This window comes from Engystomops pustulosus, chromosome 5 (genome assembly GCF_040894005.1).
Source record: "Engystomops pustulosus chromosome 5, aEngPut4.maternal, whole genome shotgun sequence".
NCBI lineage: Eukaryota > Metazoa > Chordata > Amphibia > Anura > Leptodactylidae > Engystomops > Engystomops pustulosus.
In genome coordinates, this window is record NC_092415.1 from 134,734,711 (window position 1) to 134,759,008 (window position 24,298).

The following is a 24,298-nucleotide window of genomic DNA, read 5'->3' on the forward strand; positions in this document are numbered from 1 at the left end:
AGTCTGGAGCCTTGCAACGATGGTCCTTTCCAAGTCCTGCTGACCAGTGCCACGTCTGTGAATCTAGAGGGAAGTCAGCATGCTTCCACGCTCACTTATTCTTCTTGCTAGCTGGTCTCTTCTGACTGACTGCATGCTCAGGGACACCCCATCCATGACTATCACTGTATCTATAGGGGTGACCAGGATGCCCCCAGGGTAGGAGACTTTACCTACGGTTGGTGCAACAAGACAATGACCTTCTATAACATTGACAGCACAGGTAACCCTGTATTAGCAGTGTCTGATGTGTACAGGATTTGTGGGGATAAGAGAGTCAGGGCAGGCCTAGAGGCAGGGAAGGTGAGTGTACAGTGATAAGGTTTGTGCATTCCTTCCTCGTGATCCCCAGGGATAAGGTTGATCGGACACATAAAGTAAAGGTAGAGAATCCCAAAGGATTCTGGAGGTCGGAGAGAAGCACCTAGATGACAACGTTTATATAGATACAGTGGGAGCACCAAGGGGGGTCCCAGATGAGTACAAGGCCCACAATCAGATATGGGCAGGTCTAGAGTCCATTATTCCCCAGAGAGCTATGAGTAAAGATGTTGGTTGGGTTAACTGGTTGTATTGTAATCAACAGAGATTTGTGATTGTATCCGAGATGCTTCCCAGATCCGCACGGCTTTGGACATGATCCTTGCTGAGAAGGGAGGAGTCTGTAAGATGGTGGGAGTGGCTTGTCGCGTATACATCCCAGGATGACATCGCCCCCTATGGATCCATTACCCATGCACTTGGAAAGATTGAAGGACTGTCCAGGGAACTCGAGAGAAACTCTGGGGTGGACACTTTGTCCTTCACTTTGTGGTTGGGGGATTGGAAGGGTTTCCTTTAAGTGGGGGTGATATTGGGGATTGTGATTTTGCTCTCGTCACTTATTGTGTGTTGTGTGGTCCCCCTCATCAAGTCCACCATGTCCCAGATGACCGTCCAGGTGGTAAGAACCACGACAGGAGAAGTCCCGGTGTGGAGGATACCGTCTCGTTGAAGAACCAGCCTGTTAATAAACCCATAAACTATGGAAACACAATTATGTAATTTGAGTATGCAGGCCTGTAACCCCCGAGTGACTGGCCTCCAGGGGATCTGGTGAAGAGTTAACAAGTCCAGCAGGTAAGGGTTTAGCCTACCTGTATGTACCTGGAGTTTGAGGAGGTCACTATGGACAACAGTTACAGGCCATGCAAAGCTCAAAAGGGGGGAATTGTTAAAGATATTACACTGGACTCAGACGCCATCTTACATATTGTCGGACATTTTAAAGATTCAGCATTATTTCACATAACTTTGTGTACTGATAACTGAAGTTTGGGTGGGTTTCATTCCTCAGCAAGCACACAAAGACCTAGTGCTCACTAGCACCACCTAGTGGAAGGTATCCAGGTGGACATCTGGACATTTGGTTTATGTGAAGTTTCAGTATTTGCATGTAGCCAATAGTATTAGACTCCTTTGTGTGCTTACATCCAATAGTGTTACATTTCCTGGGTGAGAACACCCAATTATGGTTGCTGCTTTCCTAATTACACGCCTTATGTAAAGTGCCTTATGGTTTTCTATAAATATCCGTCCCTCAATAAACTTATCAGTCTTGTTGCTAACTTCCTGCAAGGACAGGTCTTGTCTTTTCTTCAAGTTAGTCAATTCCAGCACTGGACACAGACTCATTTAATTTGAAAGTCACCTTACAATGATTAGGGGTTTGAGCCCCAGATATAAATCTATAAGAAGACCTCTCAACGTTCTGTTCATGAACAGCTGGCCGCTCACTCCTCACAGTTGGCTTCGCAGTCCTCTCAGCTACGAGCCCTATCTGACCATCTGGATGATTTAGAAAATAGGGGTAGGAGGAACAACATTACAGTTCGGGGTGTCCCTGAATCTGTAGAAACTCCTGCCATACACTCGACACTTCAAGAGCTCTTTAACATGATTCGGGATGTCCCTGCTGATACCCCTCTGGAACTGGACCGTGCTCATCGATCCTTGGGTCCCAAACCTCCAGACCCGAGTAGATCACGGGACATAATATGTAGAGTACACCGGTTCCAGGTCAAGGAGGAAATCATGAATAGCGCTAGAAACATAGGAGACGTCAGATTCAAGGGCTATCAAGTACAGCTCCTTCCAGATCTTTCCAGACTGACCCTGCTGAAACGCAAAGCATTGCGTCCTCTATTAGAAGCTCTCAAGCGAAAAGACCTCCAGTACTCATGGGGGTTCCCATTTAAACTTCAAGTGCGCCACAACGGCCGGTTGCACATTCTGCGACACCCTGGTGATCTGCCTGCATTTATGGAATCGCTTGGCCTCCCCCCGGTCACTTTACCGGAATGGCCTTCTTTCCTGGCGGAAGCTGCTGGAGGACCACCTCCGAGACCCCAAAGGCATCCCCGCCGCAGACAACGGAGACGCTCTTTCGACCATCATAACCCGGAACAGGCAGCACTAGAGCGCCCACAACGAGCAGCTCCAGATCAACGCCAGGGTCAGATTGCTCCAGATCTGCAGCATCCGGGATGAGCATTGGCCTGCATCTCCTAATCCTACAAACAGGTCGACTAGATGTCATCCTCTGGAATTGGACGTTGTGAGTTAGTTTAACGTTATATTGTATATTTTGATTGTTCTCCATATTAATGGGATTCCGGGTTTAGAACAGGTTTATTTCAGGTTAAAGATCTATATGTGTCTGGGTTAGATCTCCCCGGGGGCACCTTCCCTGGAAATTCTATGTTCCTCAGGGGTGCTGCGCTCAGTTGGTCTGTTTGCAGCTTTAAAAGTACATACCCCACTGTTCTGAGCGGTGGCTCAGATTTGTTTACTATATTATTTTAAGTAATACCTACCCTTTCCTTGTGTAGTTATCCCTTGCCTAACTTTCCCCTTGCGATTTCCCCTGTGTTTCTGTCCATTGTCTCAGGATACCCTGTCTTCTGGTATCAGGGCAACCCTTAAACTAGGATCCTTTAATGTAAGGGGCTTTAACATTCCGCAAAAAAGATCCCAGATTACTTATGGGATGCATAAACAGAAAGTGCAAATCCTCCTCCTACAGGAAACACACTTTAAAACAGGACACGTGCCACTCATACGGGACCGCCACTATGCCACATGGTTCCACAGCACTAATCCCGAATCTCGCTCAAAGGGGGTTTCCATAGGAATTCACAGATCACTGCAACACTCTGTCCTAGAAACTAAATTGGATCCCCTGGGGAGATACTTGTTCCTTAAATTGAGAATTAATACCACTGTTTACACAATTGCTAACTGGTACCTGCCCAACTCACGCCCGGTTCCTGCTTGCCGAACTATTCTGAGAGCTCTGACGGAGTTTGCGGAGGGCATGCTCATCATAGGGGGAGATCTCAATTTTACAATGAATCCTCAGAATGACAGCACCTCGTTACTTCCGCGCGCCTAATGCGTCTCCTGCATCGGGACTTACATGCCCTGCGTTTAACGGACATCTGGCGGGTTCTCCATCCGTCGGGAAGGGATTACTCCTATTTCTCACCTGCCCACCAAACTTATAGCAGAATAGATGCCTTCTGGGTGAGCCACAAACTATTGGGATGGCACCCCACTGCCACGATTGGGAATATGGTCCTCTCGGACCATGCCCCGGTTTTTATAACGTTCTCACCCCCAGACTCTTTACACAGGCAATGGGCTTGGAGGCTTAATGACAATCTCCTAAAAGATCCCTTATGTGCGGCAGAGTTGCAGACCTCTGCAGAGCGCTTTTTGCAAGAGCACTCTGCTGACACCACCCCCCTCCCCCTCCTATGGGAAACCCTCAAGGGAGAGTTCAGAGGAGTTTTTATTCGGCACGGTGTCAGGTTGAAAAGGGAGAAGGCGGCTAAAATCACTTCATTACTGCATGCCATTAGTGAATTGGAACTGCGACATAAGGACACGTTAGACCACGAAGTGTTAGCCACACTCACAGAGAAGCGTGAGAGCTTAAGGTCCTTACTTGACCAGACACACCTACAGCACAGGGCACAGTTTTCTAGATACCTTTATGACCATGCTGATAAATGTGGCCGCTCCCTGGCTCGACTTTTGCACCCGCGTAGTATGGCGACTTTTATCCCCAAAATTCAAACACGGGGGGGAACCTGACCCATAACCCTCTTGAGATCTTAGATGTATTCCGTTCATACTACGCTGACTTGTATAACATCCGCACTCAATTTGCAGACATGGATGAATACCAGCAAAAAGAGAGAATAAATGCTTATATTAGCAGTACCCCACTGCCGGCACTTTCAGGAGACACAATTGAATCTCTTGAACAACCTTTAAGTGAAAGAGAGATACATCATGCCATTAAAGAGACCCCAGTAGGAAAGAGCCCTGGTCCTGATGGGTTCACACCCGCTTTTTACAAATTTGCACGGGAAATACTGACTCCCTTTCTCACAAAAGTATTTAATGCCGTCAACGATGACGTCCCTTTTGCCCCCCAATCCTTAGCGGCCACAATTAGTGTCATACCAAAGCCTGGTAAGGATCCTACGACGACGGGAAGTTACAGGCCAATATCGCTAATTAATGTAGACATAAAATTATACTCAAAGATCTTAGCGAACAGATTGGGCCCGCTCCTTCCCTCTGTGATACATGGTGACCAGGTAGGATTTGTTCCCGGTCGTGAGGCTCGGAACAACCTTAATAAAACAGTGCATTTGATTTCCCATGCTAAAGCCTCCAAAACGCCATTCTCACTACTATCTATCGACGCCGAAAAGGCGTTCGATAGGGTGCATTGGGGGTTCATGCAGGCCGCCCTTAAGCAACTGGGAATGGGTGAGGGGTTCGTAAATAAGATTGCGGCTCTATATTCGAAACCTTCGGCGCAGGTCAGGATAAATGGTGCCTTGTCCTCCCCCTTACATATCCATAATGGGACGCGGCAGGGTTGCCCGCTGTCTCCCCTGCTGTACGCCATCGTTATGGAACACCTGGCTGTGGCGATAAGAAAAAACCCGAATATACACGGGGTGAGAGTAGGAGACATACATTGTAAGATAGCATTGTATGCTGACGACCTTTTGGTGTATGTTTCTCAGCCTCAGATCACACTACCATCCTTACTCCAGGAGTTTGAGCGGTATAGTGTCGTTAGTAATTTTAAGATTAATTATACAAAATCCGAAGCTCTGAACATTTCCCTACCTCAGACAGAGGTTTTACATACTATGGCACACTTTCCATTTCAGTGGCGTACAGACTCCATTAAATACCTGGGCCTACGCATCCCGGCAGATTTGAGCTTACTGTATTCACTTAATTATACCCCATTGCTTGAACGCACGTTAGTAGACCTCTCCATATATGATAAAAAAAGGCTCTCCTGGTTTGGACGCATTAACGTCCCTAAGATGGACGTATTGCCGCGATTTTTATATCTTTTTCAGGGAATACCCCTCCTCCCCCCTCCCCCCTTTTTTAAAAAACTCAGATCAGCGATGTTACGTTTTGTGTGGGGTTCCGCAAGACCTAGGGTGGGATGGAAAATCTTAACCCGACCCAAGTCCTCCGGGGGGGCAGGACTACCCGACCTACAGGTTTATCACTGGGCGACTGTAGTAATGCGCTTTGTGGACTGGACGTATAATTCTACCTCTAAACAATGGGTACTCTTGGAACAGAATATCACACCCATACCTCTGAAAACTGTGCCTTGGATTCAGGGGGACATGGCACAATCATTAGTGGGTTACACACCTTACGCTCGGGCTGCATTAGTGCTGTGGAGAAGGTTACTCCGCCGGGGTCTTCTATCCCGCCCTTTAGGGCCCCTAACTCCGTTGTTTAGGAACCCGATGTTTCCCCCAGGTCTAGGTAGAGAATCGTTTTTGATATGGCGTCTATCTGATGACCCACGCATGCACTTAGTCCTTAAGGACGGATCCCTACCCTCCTTTAATGATCTAAGTGCCCAAGCCCCTGACACTCAGCTATCTTGGCTGGAATATTCCCAACTACAATCCTTCATACGCACACAGGGAGATAGGGCAACTTTTGGAGCTAATCAGTCTGCATTTGAGGAAATGCTCAATTCCTCCACTCCACCTATGCATGTTATTTCCCAAATTTATGCTATTTTAAAGGATGAGCTACATCCGGGAGACCCGACATTTGTGGAAAGATGGGAGCAGGAGCTGGGTGTCGAGTTTGGGCCACGGGAAAAAGAGAAAATATTCATCTTTACCCACAAATTATCTTCTGCATGCTCTGCACAGGAGAAAAATTACAAAATTTTGGCAAGATGGTATCGGGTTCCAACAGTCCTACACGAATTTTACCCTACAGTGTCTGACAGATGTTGGCGGTGTCATAACTCCAGAGGAACAATGTTGCATGTTTGGTGGGATTGTGCCGCTCTCAAACCTTTCTGGGACAGAGTGTTTGCTACCTACAAACAGGTCACGGGCTGCTCAGTAGGGGCCCGAGCTCAGATTGGCCTTCTATCCATTTTCCCGGGTACAGTAGGGTCACAGAAGAAGGGCCTATTGAGGTTTTTCCTCACAGCTGCTCGAACGGTCATCCCCCGTCACTGGAGATCCCCCACCCCACCTCCCTTCCTCGAGTGGATTCACGAGTTCTCTAATATTTGTCGCATGGAGGAGCTTTCGGCGGAGGTAAATCAAACCATGGAGAAATTCACTAGAATCTGGCAACCGTGGTTCCTGTTTAAAGGCACACCAGAGTATATAGCCTTATTCGCCTGAGCCGTCGGCGAGTGACAGTTGTATTGTGTCCCTATTCCATCATGTTGTCTTCCCTATCCTTGACCCCCTTTTGGTCCCCCTTGTTTCTTCCCCTTACTCCCCCCACCCACCCACTTAAATCCCTCTCCCTTTGCTCTTAGTTCCCTTTCCTTTAATATCTGTTTTATATGGACTGTGTAGCTGGTCCTTCATTGAGCGTTATTAACATATTATTATGTATTATTCCTGACTCTATAGTTGCACTTTTACTCTTATTCATCACTAGTTACAACCGGTCTCTAGAGTCAGTTTTTTCTGTGTAGGTTCGGTGTGTTACCACCCCGCTGCAGTCTGTTTGCGGTGTGCGGAGGCTCCCGATCCACATTTGTCATTATTGGGACCTGCGTGTCCCATTGCTGTTATGATGCATACTGTCATTTCTACCAAAAATGTTTTACACAGTTTTTTCTTGAAATGTATGCTGACACTTTTCAACTAAATAAACCGTATTGAATATGTATGGTGGTCATGCCTGGTAATAGAGAAACTATGGGAACACATTTTTGATATTGTGTCACGAATATCTGGTAGTATATTCTGCCCTAGAGCAGAATTGGCATTACTAAACTTGGATGTGTTTTGTATTCCTAGTTATAGTTTCATAGAAATATTTTTATTGCATTATTGGGACTAGACATTATTTCATTTTGTATGTTTTTTTTATTTGTGTTGTTTCATTTTGAATGTATTTGCCATGTTTCGTGTCCTTATTACATGTCAATATTGTAATGTGTTTTCTTGTTTGGTCTCAATGTTTTTTGTGTAAATAATCAATACAAAATGTGAAAAAAACTAAAAATTCTACACTGAGAGGGGTGTTCCGGTGCTCAGTTGGACCGTGCGCCACATTTAACATACAACGTCCCAAAGAAGTATGTTGCACACCCCATGTTAAAGGTGCACCAAATAAAAATGGTGCCCTCTGTCGTGGCAGTGCAGGGAGCCCCAGATTCATGAAGAACGTGCAAAAAAATTCATAAGTCTGATGCTTATCAGACGTAGTGCATTTTGCAGTGTTTTTATTAAATGTGGGCAATAATCTTGTCTGAGCCCATTGGAAAAACACTGAAAAACTTACTTGTCTATTTGATCATGACCTTGCTCAGATGTGGTATCACACAGGCAGACTGCTCCCGTTCTAATCTTCTGTACAATACTTGTAATATTCAATAGAATGTCAAAGAGCTGTTTGCTTGTTAATATGAAATGTGTACAGTTTAAATCATCAGACAAAGTCCAAGTATTTTCCATTTCCTAAAAAAAATAGAACAGAAATGTACAATACATTTTATATGAATTCATAGCATCACAGGTTATTTTGTACTCATTGTACTCTATTGTTTGGTTTTGTTCAGCCTGGGAGCTGTGAGGGTGCACATGATGCCTTGGGGCTCATAAGGTTTTCATGCGTTGCTATACAGGCTTCACAGTAAAAAGCTTTGCCTTGTGCTAAAGGTCTTCCCTAATCTCCTTTCACCTTTTTATGTCAAAGAGGCCAATAAAGTAATTCCTCTTCTTGACCATAAGCTCATGTGCTATAGTCAATTAATAATCTTCATATGTATGCCCAAATTTCAGTCTTGATCTCCAAACTTCAATTTCATGCTGCTGAGCCCCCAATGCAAATCTATAAACTATTTCACCAATATAAGCATCATTTAAAGTACTGGTCTCTTTATATGGGAAAGAGACATTTTATGGGTGCTAGACATGGTTATGTGTTTGTGGTTTGGAGTCTAGCCACCCCCTTTTCCTGTAATTTCTTCACAAACATCACCAACCCTAAACAGAATCTCCATTGCTACAGAATGAATACTTCCATACATGAAAAAATATCTATTATTAACTTAGTCTGAGATTGACAGTCTTTTCATACAATTTTGTGATGTCCTGGACATGTTGCAATTCACAACACAACTATTGGGTATCTTGTCTTAAAATAATCATCTCACCTACAAATTTATAGACATGTCAAGCCAAGAGGAAATGTAGGAATTGACAGTTCAAAGTACATTGAGGCATGCAATGATTATGGAATCTGGGGTATATGGAGATACATTAAGGACAGCTACTGGTTCCTTATTGCAGTGCTATTATATCAATGTAGGAAACATACTCTGAAGCACACTCTGAAGTTCATGCACAAAAATGAAAATGTCAGTAATTTCACAAACCTTGAATTGGTAACTGAAAAGACTGATGGCTTCTAAGAGAGAGAATGTAATCGTTCTAGGTGAACATAGAACGCACATATGTTCAATAATCAAATGTGGGTTTCCTGTAAAATCCATGAAATTAAAAATTAAAAGATTAAAAGTTAATGAAATCTTAAAAGATAATGAAATAATGAAATCTTAAAAGTTAAAATCGTAAAAGATCTTAAAAGAATATAAAGTTCCAATAATAATAAAGATATAAGTCTTTATGTCTACTTGTGTATCTACTTTCATCAGATCACTCATTTTTGGCAGACATTCAGTATTTCAGCTGACAAGCACAATTAGTTGCTGCCGCTTGTCACCTTCTTGTCAGACTGTGATCTATAATCCTAGTGCAAAAGGTTGCATGTCATTAAATATCACAAAACTGCAGGAATAAAAAAGTCAAGGGTGAATTGATGTTCTGTGCAGAAACTTCACAGCTACACCTCTATACCATGTACTATTCTGAATCAGTTTCTTTTGGATTACAAATATCCGCCCTCCGCAAGTTTGTTGAATGTCATGATTCTTTTAAGATCACAGTATCATAGTATATAAGGCTGAGAAAAGACGCAAGTCCATTAAGTCCAACCTTTAAGAATTAAATAAATGTTTTATCCCCATAACCCGTGATATTTTTTCTCTCCAGAAAGGCATCCAGGCCTCTCTTGAACATGTACATAGAGTCCGCCAAAACAACCTTCTGCGGCAGAGAGTTCCATAGTCTCACTGCTCTTACAGTAAAGAATCTTTGTCTATGTTGATGGTAGAATCGCCTCTCCTCTAGGCGTAGAGGATGCCCCCTTGTCCTGGTCACAGGCCTAGGTATAAAAAGATCTTTGGAGAGATCCTTGTACTGTCCGTTCAGGTATTTGTACATTGTAATGAGGTCTCCCCTCAGTCGTCTTTTTTCTAAACTGAATAATCCCAAATTTTGTAATCTGTCAGTGTATTCTAATCCCCCCATTCCCCTAATAATCCTGGTTGCTCTCCTCTGCCCCCGTTCCAGCTCTACTATGTCCTTTTTATACACTGGTGCCCAAAACTGTACACAATATTCCATGTGTGGTCTGACCAGGGATTTGTATAAGGGAAAAACTATGTCTTTATCATGAGAATCTATTCCTCTCTTGATACATCCCATAATTTTATTTGCTTTAGCAGCAGCCGCCTAGCTCTGGTTACTAAAATTAAGTTTACCATCCACCAATACCCCCAAGTCCTTTTCAGCTCCAGTTTTACCAAGTAATTGACCGTTTAGAACATAATTAGACTTTTTGTTTCCATGGCCCAAGTGCATAACTTTACATTTATCTACATTAAACCTCATCAACCATTTCTCTGCCCACTCCTCAAGCTTTCACAAATCCCTCTGTAATGCTAAACTATCGACCTCAGTATTTATTACTTTACACAGCTTAGTATCATCTGCAAATATTGAAACTTGACTGTGTAAACCCACTACAAGGTCATTAATAAAAATATTAAAAAGAAGTTGCCCCAATACTGACCCCTGTGGCACTCCACTGGTAACGTCAACCCAATCTGAGAATGTGCCATTAATGACGACCCTCTGTTTTCTATCACTAAGCCAATTACTTACCCAAATACACAGATTTTCTCCTATTCCCAGCAGTCTCATTTTATATACCAACCTTTTATGTGGCACGGTGTCAAATGCCTTTGAAAAGTCCAGATATACAACATCCACAGCGTCCGCCAGATCCAGTCTTGCTAAAATTTTAAGTATACCTATTATAATTGTATCCATTGTTCACATCCTGTGGAAGTTATATGACAGGCATACAGTGTATTGTAATACACAGCTCTGATTACTCTCTGTGATTCTAATGAGAAGTGCACGTTTGTAGAGGTTAAAAATCTGTATTATGGCATGCTGATTGCTTCTAAATAATACTTTATTTCTTATGTAAATTAGCCTGAAGGGATCATAGGCGTTAGAGGAACCCCTCTGCGATCTAGCTACACACCTACACACCTTTTTCAAATCTGACATGTCTCACAATAATTGGTTATAATGTCAGAATGCTTTAACATATCTAGGTGATTTTGAGATTGTTTTCTCAAGACACATTGTACTTCATGATAAAATTTAAGTGATAAGTTTTGCTTTTCATTCTGAAAAAAAATTAAAATTTGGCAAAACTTTCGAAAAAAATCTTCATTTTCAAAGTTTGAAATGTTCTGCATTACCCCAAAATCTAGATAACTAACATTTCCAGAATGTCTGCTTTATGTTAGAATGATATTTTATCTGTCCTTTCATTTTTCTAGGATGTTATGAGTCTTAGAACTTAAAGGGGTATTCCCATCTGGGTATTTACATTTAATCAAACTCATTTGCCACATGTAAACATTTCTTCAATTAGATGTTATTAAAAAAAAATGTTCCCGTGTGAAGATAATTTGTCATAAATTTAGTCATGTAGTCGAGATAGCTTCCTCAGTTACGACCAACCTCACATTTTGGCAGCAGTGCCCAGACATGCGCTATCGAGTCTTGCCTGCCCACCTGGTTTAAGGGATAATTACCACAGGACGGCTGTGGGACATGCAGTAACTCCCGGAAATTTCATATACAAAAATCTTTTGTTTCTTTGTGTAATCCCTCCTGCAGAGGTGGCCGTATTCATGGAGTCAGTTTTGTTTCTAAGGGCCCATATCACTACATTTATGAGAAATTATCTTCACACTGGTAAAACATTTTTAATAACATCTAATTGAAGAAATGTATATGCATGGTAGATTAACGAAACTGAATATGAATGCCCAGATGAGAATACCCCTTTAATGTGCAATTTTTCAAATTTTTATGAAAATAGCCAAAACTCACATTTTGAGGGACAACTCAGCTTTCAAGTGATTTCAAAAAGCCTAAATAATACTAAAACCCCCATAAATTACCCCACTATATAAACTACACCCCTCAATGTATGTAAAACAACTTCTATTAAGTCTATTAACCCTTTAAGTTTTTAAAATGGGTTAAAACAAAATGGAAGTGCGATTTAGAAACTTTTGACTTTTTTTGGAAAATACATTCAATTTGGCCAAAAATGACACTTTCATAATGACTAAAATGATGAAATGCTCTGCTAAGTTTGATGCCCAATTTCTCCCGAGTGTATTATATATGTGGTGGTAAACTGTTGTACGGGCACACTGCCAGGCATGGGATCAAAGCAGCGCTATTCAGTACAGATTTGTATTGTCACATTGTACAGGCTATTTTTTGGTAATTTGAAGATATGAGGGCTTATTATTTGCAGGATGAGATACAATGTATAGATAATTAATTTTGGGGGTCTATAGCTTATTCATGAGATTTTATTAACTATTTCAAGGGGGATACAAACAAAATGATCCATTTTTATTTTGGATTTTTAGCACTTTTTTTTCCCCCACTTGCCATAACATAAAAATAATATTTTATCGTTACTCTCTGGTTCTCGACGATTATGGTGATACCTCATTTATAAAGTTTTTCTTATCTTTGTTCAATTTTACTGAGCAAAACCAATATTGGAGAAAATCGCATTGTTTTTACTATCGACAAATTTTTAGGGGCATAACTTTTGTATTTTTCTGTTGACAGGTCTAGTTGAGGGCTTATTTTTTCCGAAAAGTGTTGTTCTTTTCCTTCATATCATATATGGGCACGTTACTTTTATTGACCACTTTTTAGAACATTTTTTGTGAGGGAATTTGATTAAAAATTGTATATTACAGGAAGTTCTTCGTTTTGTTTTTTTTTTTACGTCGTTCTCCTAGCAGATTCAATATTGTTTTAGATTTATTGTAAAGATTGATACGGACGCGGTGATACCAAATATGCACTTTTTGTGTGTTTCTTGTGTTTTATATACTTCATTTGTTTTTTATAAGTAATTGGGCTGATTAGGGGACTTTTATTTTATTTATTATAAAATGATTTTTACCTTTTTTTAACTTTTGTTTACATTTTCTACTTCTTGAACAAGCGTTGCAGTGTACAATGCAACGTAGCATGCTCAGTTACATACAGCCGGGTCCTGCCAGGAGGCGGAACCCGGCGCAGAGAGGAGCCTCGGGCTGCGGCAGGAGAGATCGGATCCCACCCCCCACCAGGGGGGTCCGATTCACGATGGAACACACTTACACGCCGCGGTCATGCTTGACTGCGGCATGTAAGGGGTTAAACACCCAGGATCAGAGTTTTCTGATCCCGGGTGTTAGTGCCGGGTCTGTGCTGTGATGTCACAGCCAGACACCTGCACTTTCGGTACCCGATGTCCCGAAATCTTCTTCTGACGCACCGCCATAGAAAGGCGTTGCATCAGAAGAAGTACCCTTAATGACCGACATAGATTCCCGATAGGGCGGTCATTAAGGGGTTAAAGATGACCACAGGACAGTTACATTAAACAACCAGAATCTGGGGCAGTATAACCATCTTTAATAACATGACATTGGGATATTAATTTTTTTCCATACACCAAACTTTTACTTCAACTTTTGAACCATGGGATTGATGTACAAAATAAATTCCTATTAATCAAAATTTCCAAATATTTAATATTTTCAGCCACCACAAGCTGTCCAACATTACCTACCACTTCTGTTGAAGATTAAAGTCATCGTGGTTGGTAAGTGTTCATGGATTACAATCATGCAGAACACACAAAATAGAATTTTTAGTATCTACTACACTTTCTGGGTTTGGAGTAAGAAGAAGGAAGAGAAAACCTCTAAGAATATCATCCCAAGCATGAAGCATGGGGTTGGAAACATTATACTTTGGGGGTGGTTTTCGGCAAAGGGGAAAAGAGGATGGCACTGTATTGAAGGGAGGATGGGGCCATGTATCGCAAGATTTTAGACACAAACCTCCTTCTCTTAGTAACGTTGTCCAGTGTGTTCAAACTTGTTCTAGAACTACAGAAAATGTCTGACCTCTGTAATTTGTTTCTGTGCCAAATATAACATTCTCTTTTCTATGGTATCAAATACGTATTGCTTGCAATAAAATTCAAATTAATTATTTATAAATCATGCAATGTCATTATATGGATTTTTTTTAGATTCTGTCTCTCACAGTTGAAGTGTACCTATAATAAAAATTATATACCTCTAGATTCTAGGTGAAAAAACTAGGATGAATACTTATTTTCCACACCGTAACTTATACATTTTTCCAAAATTCTCCAGATATTAAAAAAAGCAGGACAGTAACATAAACAGTGTATAAGATCAGCTTTTTGTTTTCTACATTTAACACATTCTTGAATATAATCCAAGATACTTCTCTCAATTTTAGATTTAGTTAGCATGCCTTCAATAGCCTAAACTCTATAGCTTCTGATGGTAACCTTCTACCATTTATGAGCTATTTTTCCTTTTATATACTGTCTCTATTAGATCACCTCCTCTTGCTTAGATTGGTTTTTGATGGATTATCTCCCATTTATCATCTTGAAAAAGCGTTCCTGATTATTATTCCCCAAGAATTCCAGATGTCCTGTTTTATTTTATAAATTTCATAATCTTAAAATAGTATAAATTGCCCATCTACTGATTTGTTTTTCAGTTTAACCTGGTCAAATGCTTTTAATTTCATATTTATTTGGATCATATAAACTGATTGTTTTTTATTCCTTGTCTTTCTCAAAATCCATCCCATCCATTCTGCCCCTATCATCTGGAGCTCTTTGTCATGTCTTTTAGTGTAGGGTATTCTGTGACATCAGTGGGTATAACTTTAACCATAACTGAAAAGGTTATGAATAGAGATAAAATAGTGCTTTAATAAACTTATAGAGATGATTCATAAACAACCACAAGAACAGGTAGTTACAAAAGGGGAAATTCCACAAATATTTCAATTTTACCAGGGATACCGATTCTCTCCACTTTAATCAATCCTCTTGCAAGAAGAATTTGACAAGACGATAAAATCAAAGGAATAAGGGTGGGTATTATGGATTTATATGAAACATTATCTAAGTATAAAATAAATATACTCAAAACTGAAGCTTTATTGTAAGGCCCCTTCCACACTTTTTCATGCGCAAGTTCTGCACGTGCTTTTGACCCATTGTAATCAATGCGTTTTTTCAGACTTGCATTTTTTTTACACATACACATTTTTTAACGCACATTTAAATCTCAGCATGCTTTATGCTCTTTTGCATGTCACATGCATGAAATACGCACCAGACAAGTTTATGGAGAAGCATCAAACATGTTTTGCATTCGAAGGCACATACAAGTCATGCAAGTGCAATGCGTTTTTCACTGATCAGTTGCCATAGAAACGATAGACCACAGTCCTGAGTCTTTTTCACACGTGTTATCTGCGTGTGAAAAATGTATTGAAAATGCATTGAAACACCAAAAACTCACATGAAAAACTGAGACACTGAACAAACTCTGACTGGAAACTGATTTAACTCTGATGAAAAATATCAGTTTTTCAATGACCAAACCCTGATTGCTCCCTGATCAGACTCTGACGTGATCTGCAACGCAAGTGTGAAAGAGGCCTTAGATAAAACAAAAAGGTTGAATAATAAATTGGGTTTAAAATTGGTTAAGGGGAGTTTTAAATGTTTTAGAAAAAATATAAATGATGACGCTACAAAATTGGAAGGAATTACCATTGTTTCTTTTATGAAGAATACTTTTAATAAAAAGGGTGATATTCCCAAGAAGACTTTACACTATGCAAATGCTAACCTTTTTATTAAACCCGAGCTAACGATTAAGATTTTGCATAAACCTTAAAAAGAGGGAGGGCAATTGTCCTCCTCTGTCCATCAGGTTTTAGATGCTTTTTAAAGATGTGTATGCAAATTCAGTGGACGAGATAAAGGCTATGTTTGTTTGTTTTTTTTATAGGGAAGGGGCAGCATTTCAGTTTTTGCCTCAGGTTCTAGATTACAGCATTAACTGCAGATTTCTTTTCTTTTTTTGGTGTTACATCCAATAATGTTTGCTTTACAAGCAGCAGACTGGCACTGGTCACTAAAATTATGTGTGCCATCTACCAATAGCCTCAGGTCTTTCCGGGACAGTTTTTTGGTGAATAATAAGGTTGCTGAGATACAGTAGGGGCTGAGATACTGCAGGGCTAGAGTTAGATATCTAGGCAGAACTGCATGAGGAAAGCACAAACTATACTAGGGTATCCTGTGAGACCCTAGAGTTACCACGGCTGTACTGTGGAAATAGAGCTGGTCTGCTGATAGGTTGGAAGCTGTGATAAAGTTATAGCTGAGTCAACAGGGGGAAGTGGTGATGGAGGCAAATAGGGCTCTGTGGCATGTGCTAATGGACCTTGGGCTGAGGCTGTCCTTAATATTGGGGCTAATAGAATCATTTGGGGAGCTCAATAATGAGCGATGAAAATTTGAAAATGTGGTCCGGTCATAAGTTTTGAGAATGACACAAATATTATATTTTCACATGATCTGTTGCCTTCTGGTTTTTATGTGTGTTTGTCAGATGTTTTTATCACATACAGAAATACAAGTGCAATCATATTATGAGTAACAAAAGCTTTTATTGACAGTTAGAATGAGTTAATGCAGCAAGTCAATATTTGCAGTGTTGACAGTTATTACCTTTGCTTTATGGCAAGGTGCTCCATCATACTGGAAAAGACATTGTTGATTACCAAACTGCTCTTGGACGGTTGGGAGAAGTTGCTCTTGGAGGACATTCTGGTACCATTCTTTATTCATGGATGTGTTTTTAGGCAAGATTGTGAGAGAGCTGATTCCACTGGCTGAGAAGCAACTCTACACATGAATGGTTGCAGGATGCTTTACAGTTGGCATGAGACAAGACTGGTGGTATCGCTCACCTTGTCTTCTCCAAACAAGCTGTTTTCCAGATGTTCCAAACAATCAGAAAGGGGATTCATCAGAGAAAATGACTTTACCCCAGTCCTCAGCAGTCCATTCCTTGTACCTTTTGCAGAATATGAGTATGTCCCTGATGTTTTTTCTGGAGAGAAGTGACTTCTCTGCTGCCCTCATTGACACCAGGCTTTGCTCCAAGAGTCTCACAGTGAGTACAGATGCACTCAAACCTGCCTGCTACCATTCCTGAGCAAGCTCTGCACTGCTGGTAGCCCAATCCCGAAGCTGAAACACTTTTAAGAGACGGTCCTGGCACTTGCTGGTCCTTCCCTCTCTCCTTGAATTCCTTGATTATGCGATAGATTGTTAAGGTGCAATCTTTCTAGCTGCGATACTCTTCCCTGTTAGGCCAGTTTTGTGCAGTGCAATGATGACTGCAAGTGTTTCTTTAGAGATAACCATGGTTAACAGAAGAGAAACAATGATGCCAAGCACCAGCCTCCTTTTAAAGTGTCCAGTGGTGTGCTTCTTACTTAATGAGCCATGTCAACATCAACACCCACACCTGTGTTAATGGAGCAATCACTGAAACAATGTTAGTTGCTCCTTTTAAGGCAGGCCTGCAATGAAGATGAAATGTGTTTATGGGGAAAAAGTTCATTTTCTAGGCAAATATTGACTCTGCAATTAATTGCTGTTAAGCTGATCACTCTTTATAACATTCTGGAGTATAATCAAATTGCCATTATAAACCCAGATGCAGTAGACTTTGTAAAAATTAACATTTGTATCATTCTCAAAACTTATGGCCATGACTGTACTCTTGTTGCACCACAGGATGTGAAGGAGTGCATGCCAGTGCCATCTTATCCTGCACTTCAGAAACTTCAACAGGCTTTTTGAAGTAAGAATCCAGGGCAAAGGTCGATTGAGGACCACCAGCTTAACCAAAGGTGTGGTATTGCTAGTCGTTCCCCATCTTCTATTATCCATAATGAGTAATCTGGAAGCAAATTTAAGGTGCTGTCTTAGCCTACTTAAGAACTTTCTGTGCAGTATGTTTAAAAAATCTGACATTGTTTTTTTTTAATAAAATGTTTGCATTTATTGGGGAATGTAGATAACATAAAAACTTTTTTCTTTGGGTCAATATGCATACAGTGATACCAAATGTATAGATTTTATTTAATGGCTTTTACTTATATAATGAAATCCCTTTGGGAGAAAAAAAAAACCTATAACTTTAGAATTTTTTTGCCGATGTGGCTATGTGAGTACTTTTATTTTACATAAATACTGTATGGCTATCACTAAGTTAATAAAGTACAACCGTAATGTATAAAATCTTTTGCCTAGCTCTGCACTAAGCCAAAATAAGGAATTCTCTCATTTACACTCATTAGTTATCTGCAGCCATTTGTCAGCGAACAGCCTAGCAGCTTGCAGTTACCCTGTCCCTCTCGCTGTCTTTGTTTGGTTGATTGCCATGGGAATCCATAGCTAGACATAGAAAAGGTCGGTGGGTGGTTGTTGTTGGTTGGGGTTACTAGCAAATGCATGCTCCTTAACAGTAGCAGGAGAATATCAGTCCCGGCAGCATGTAAAAAACTCGGATGATGAAAAAAGGATGATGCAGTGATGTCATAAGCTTGTGACAGATCACATGCTTCAGGTCATCCAATAACATACCAGGAATGGTAGCAGCGCTGTTTGTGTTTGATAGTTTGAATATAGTAAAAATGTGTATTTATGAAATTAGAATGAGTTAGCAAAAACTATTGTTTGTCTTTCTCTCTCTGACTGACTGTGTCTGTGTCCCTCTGACTGACTGTATCGGTCTCTGAATGTCTCTGACTTTCTCTATCTCCAACTGTCTTGGTCTCCGATTGTCTCTGACCGTTTCTGTCTCTGAATGTCTCTGACTGCCCCTGTCTCTGATTGTCTCTGACTGTTTCTGTCTCTGTCTGTCTTTGACTATTTCTCTCTTTGAGTGTCTCTGACTACCTCTATCTGTGTCTATCTGTTTCTGACTGTCTCTGACTATCTCTGTCTCCCACTGTCATTTGGTCTATGGGAAGATTAATCAGAAGTGTCTGAAAGCATAACTGTTCTGGTTACCCATGGCAACCCATCAGAGCTCAAGTTTCATTTTCCCAAAATTGTTTATAAAATTACAGCTGATCTCTGATTGGTTTCCATGTGCAACTGGAACAGTTTACCTCTGATACATCTCCCCCATTATCTCTATCCATATTACTTCACACATAAGTGTGATACTCATTGCTTATAGTAGCAAAATCAAAACTCAGAGCTCATATTAATGACCTGTGGTAAAATAGCAACTAATCACAGCTCAGATTCTTACTTCCACAGAAGCAGATAATAGCTCCTGTATATGATGGTTAATAAGCTGGGTAAAAATTGTGGCTCAAAACTTTGTCTATGACGTTTCATGGGTCACAGAAAGTGGCAGTGTAAAATCTGGTGATTGTACACATGATGGTGCAGATTCCTTTAGCGACATACGCACACAAACAGACATAAAATCAGCTTTATATATAACACATACCGTGATGCTACCATGTGTTAATCTTTTTAATCCTATGTAGGTGTTTTATAGTGTAGGTGGACATATTTTAATATAACTTTTTCTATGTGATGTAATAAAATACTGTATGATGTAGAGCTCCAATGTTCTGTCTTCTCTGCCGGGTGCTGGATCTCTGTACAAGCATTAACATTGGTTCTGTGTCCTAATTGGCTGCATAGTTTGTGCAAATTCACATGAATGCCCTGATTGCTATGACCACTTGCCCATAGCTGATGTCACAACCTGGAAGTTCCGCCCACTTCAGGAAAAGCTGAGAGGATTTTACAGATAGCCTCATATATCTATTAGTCCTATATCTCAGGCTAGGAAGAAGCCAGAAGCACGATACATCTATCTTTGGAATTGTTGTCAAAAGCTCTCTCCAGTTGTGCTAAAACTATTTTTATTGTCAAGTAAATTTACAGTTACACTTTAAGGGCAGCATCTTACTGAATTAAGAGATCAGCATGTGGTTTGTGGTAATGCTCTGATTTATCTTAGACACTACTGTTGCTGGATATTTCCCCCTAATTCTATTTTATTTCTTAAAAACCACTTTATTGGAGAAAAATTATTTATTACAGACATGTAAACATGTAAACAAACCTGACAAGAAAGAAAGACTTCTCTTAAGAATACTCTGTAATCTTTGAAGCAGTGCAATATCTTCCAGGTCAATTTTTTCAAAAAGTGTTTGGCAATAGTTTGAAAAACTGAAATGAAAGTACAAAAAAACAACATTTCATAAGTGTTCAACGTAGACCAATTTCTTGTAGCAGATAACTTGGCAATCATTTGACCCATTGAGATATGGTTTCAAACAGAAATCTTCGATTGTAGAATAAACACATACAGATTTCATTATTAGCATGCATAAATTCAAAAATGAGATAGAGATTGAGTTTTGTAGCAAATGTCAAGTACTAGAGTAGCCAAGAGCATAGAACAAACTGGGGTGATCAACATTAAGCAAACATAACATAACCTGGGGAAAGCTTTCGCAGATAGTGCTGGTAGGGCTTGTAATGAAGCTTAATGAAGACATAAAACCATGCTGGTCACATACTTCCATGGCATGTCAAGCTGATTTCAAAAGCTGTAAAGCTGTAAAGGTCGACCCCAAATTCATGAAAAAGGTCTATGGTTTCCACATCTGAGTAAAAGTCAAATGTTACTTTTTTCTGACCAGCTTACCTGGAACCCAGGTTTTATTGGGCATCCACAGTCGAAAAGGTTTAGAAGATAAGGTAATAAACTTAGCCATTAATATATTAATCTTTCTGGAGGTTTCCTCCCAGAATAGTTTTATAATGACTAAGTATGACTAAGCGAAAAGCATTGCATTGCCTTTCTATGTACTGCTTATATTGAAATCTAATGATTCTATTGACATAGGCCAGGTCTCAGGTTGATCATTCAGGTCTAAGAGTGTTTTAGCTGGTAGTGAAGTAAAGTGAGATAAAGCTCCATAGCAGGTGAAGGGGCATAAATTTTAAATAGTTCCACATTGATATTGTTTTCTAATGTCAGGTTGCCTTTAGCTATGTCGCATATCTATTGACTAGGGCAGTGATGGCGAACCTTTTAGAGTGCCCAAACAACAACCAAAATCCACTTATTTACCATGAAGTGCCAACGTGGCATTTTAAGCAGTAACATATTGCTACCTGTTCTTCCACATATTTCAATCATATCGGGCCCCCTGAAGCCACCAATCCACTTGAAAGAAGGAGGGCAAATTCAGACTATCATTGTAGCTTCTCTCCAGGGTCTCTCTGTACAGGAAGAATAGTGGGTACAGCAGGATGACCTCCAAACATAATGCAGTTCAGTCCACACCTACTAATTGTAACTGCAGCCAAGCAGCCAATGAGGTGTTGCTTTAAAATAGCACTGAGAGCAGCATCTCTTAAGTTGCCTGGATTTGCAGAAGGCTTTGGTGGATTTGGTCCTGTTTGGTGAACTCTGTCCTGGGGTCGATTGCTTGAGTGCCCACAGAAATGGCTCTGAGTGCCATCTCTGGCACCCGTGCCATAGGTTCGCCACCACTGGACTAAGGTGAGAAGTGATTAAAAGGCTAAGTGGTCAGAGAAAAGCAAAGACTGTTATATGTCAGTAAAGCAAAGTGTGGGGGAAGTGAATGGCTATCATTTGCATTAGATATCAGCTTAGGCATGATGAAGGACTTCAGGAGATGTTTCCTAACTATCCATGACACATAAGGGGGAGCATTTGTTTTTCAATTGGTGATCTATATTCCTAAGCTGTGGCATGTTGTTATCTAAAATTAAGGCAGAGGGATTTTGGGTAATATAAACTCCTAGGTATTTCAGTTTCTTAGGGTGCCGCACGAAGGGATATTTCTGCTTAATTTGCAAAAGACTGACGACTGTTTTTTTTGACAAATGTTATGTGGTCACTTTTATTTAACTTAACTTTGTGCACTAGTGACCGCCCATAAGGATTTCTCTGTGACTCACTAAAGGGTGTTAGGCTAGGCCGACGGGTTTCTCTGTCGGCCTAACCTAAGATCCCTGTTTAGGAATGAGAAGTGGACCAACCTCTAACAGTCGGGATCTGCTTTGATCCAGTTGTTAACCCTTCAGATTCTGCAGTCAATGTAGTAACCACGGGATCTACGTACCCGTAGAGGGAGGAGGCTCCCTCCCTCTCCTCTCGGCACCATCTTTTTACCTAATGAAGGTCCCTGGTCTGCCGTTGGCTTCTGCCTGCTCGACTAGCTGCCTGTCCGCCTGTGCAGATGCATAGGCTGACACTTCTAATGCATTACAATACATGGTTATTGCAGTGCATTAGCATGAACTAGTGATCACATGATCACTTGTTCATATGATAGTATTCTAAAAATAAAAAGTAAAAAAAAAAATTAAAATAAAATTCATTAGAATATCCCAAAAGCCCCTGACAGTCCCAATCTATAAAAATATAAAGATGATTATTCACAGCAGTGAACCCCGTGATGTAGAAATTTGTAGTAATAAAAACTTCAGGTCGTCTCGGAAAAAATGATACCTTAGCGAACTCTGTTCTCCTAAGTATGAAAAAGTTACTGCAGTCAGTATATGCTAAAGTAATAATTTTTGGGGGTACAAAAAGTTTTAATTGTTGGTAAAATCTATTAACACCTAATAAATATATACAGCTCTGTACACAGAAAAATTAAAAAGTTATTGATTTTTTAAAGTGGGGAGCGATAAACAGAAAGTAAAATGGAAAAAGCCTAACGGTGGCAAGAGGTTAATATGCTCCCATACCGTCATGATAAAAAGTTTAGAAAATCTCTGGGATAAAAGTTTGTGGTACCTGAGGCCACGGTCACATGTGGCATTTTGGTTGCGTTTGGAAACGTAATCCAAAGGCTCCACTCTTGATCACATATTTTGGTAATATTGTGTTTCCAACACATTACCTGAACATGAAGGAAAATCAATCTTACCTCAACATGCACTCACAGGTAGAGCCTTTGGATTGTGTTTCAGAACACAACCAAAATGCCACAGGTGAATGCGGCCTCAGGGGCTCCACAAACACGTCATAACACCTGAAAACTATTCTGCCCTACAAAAGCTCAATGGCTCCTTCCCTTCTGCGCCCCGCCATGTGCCCTGACAGTGGGTTACATCCACATATGGGGCGTCCACTTACTTACTTAAACCTGCCAAATATATTCCTATATGCATTTTCTACTTTTACTCAGTTAATGTGGGTAAATTCTTAGGCTAAATGAATGTATTAATGATAAATATTAGTGAATTCCAAATCAAACCTTCATTTTTGTTTGAATTTCTGTAAAACACATAAAGGGTAAACAAGCTTCCTACATGCTGTTTTGAATAGTTTGAGGAGTGCAGTTATGGTGGATAGGGACGGTGTGATATGTGGGGGGGTTTCCATTAACAGAACTTCCAAACCCCCCATAAAAATAAAATGGTCCCTAAAATAATTGATTCTAAAATTTTCTTGTAAATTTGAGAGAATGCAGTTTGATTTGTGATCTTTCTAGCATTATAATAAAACAAAAGGACACTTCTAAAATGACGCCAACACAAAGCTGAGATATGTAAATGTTAGTTAGTCTTACTACCCAAATGTATTACCATCAGTTTGAAAAACAGAACAGTTTTTTAAAATGTTTACCAAATTCACTCTTTCTTCATAAATAAATTCAAAATATATGAACCAAAATTTCCCACTAACTTGAAGTACAAAATGTCACAGAAAAACAAACTCAAAAACAATTGGGTAAATAAAAGCCTTCTAAAGTTATAACCAGATAAAGTGACACATGCTGGTTTTGAAAAATAGGCCTTGGTCATCAAGGCGCAAATGAGCTTGGTCACTAAAGGGTTGAGGTAGCAATATGGAAGTGATGTTTAGGCAAGGCAGAATGGTAATTTATAGTGTGATTAAGAAGCCACATAGAATAATTATTTGCAAATCAAAAAAGTAGACAGGGCTTGTGCACATAGACAACTTAAAGGGAATATATCACCAGAACAATAACTATTTTTTACATTTTTAAGTTTTTGTGATCTTTTTAATGTGATCCTTTTAATATAATTAACATCTTTTTAACATATTTTTTAATAAGTCACTACCTATGTTTCACACAGGCCAGTGGCTACTAAGCCTGATACTTATGTGTTTTCTTTCTGGAGGTATTCCATTTAAATAAAAGACAACACACACACAAATCTCTATAGAAAATATGGTAATTTCTAAAGGAAATTGGTGATACATTCCTTCTTGAAGACCAAAATTATATCAGTTAGGCAATCTTTACATCAAATCAAG

The 24,298-nt window shown here is 40.1% G+C and overlaps 1 protein-coding gene across 4 annotated transcripts in view; it reads right to left on the reverse strand.

The window, feature by feature from the left end:
• ABCA13 (ATP binding cassette subfamily A member 13) overlaps positions 1-24,298 on the reverse strand; it is a 590,340-nt gene that overhangs the window by 399,108 nt on the left and 166,934 nt on the right. For all 4 annotated transcript variants that reach the window (XM_072153102.1, XM_072153100.1, XM_072153098.1 and 1 more), the window contains exons 18-20: positions 20,090-20,196; positions 9,005-9,108; positions 7,909-8,084 (exon numbers count right to left, since the gene is read on the reverse strand). In XM_072153102.1, the coding sequence (XP_072009203.1) occupies positions 7,909-8,084; positions 9,005-9,108; positions 20,090-20,196 (387 nt within the window). The remainder of the gene's footprint in view (positions 1-7,908; positions 8,085-9,004; positions 9,109-20,089; positions 20,197-24,298) is intronic.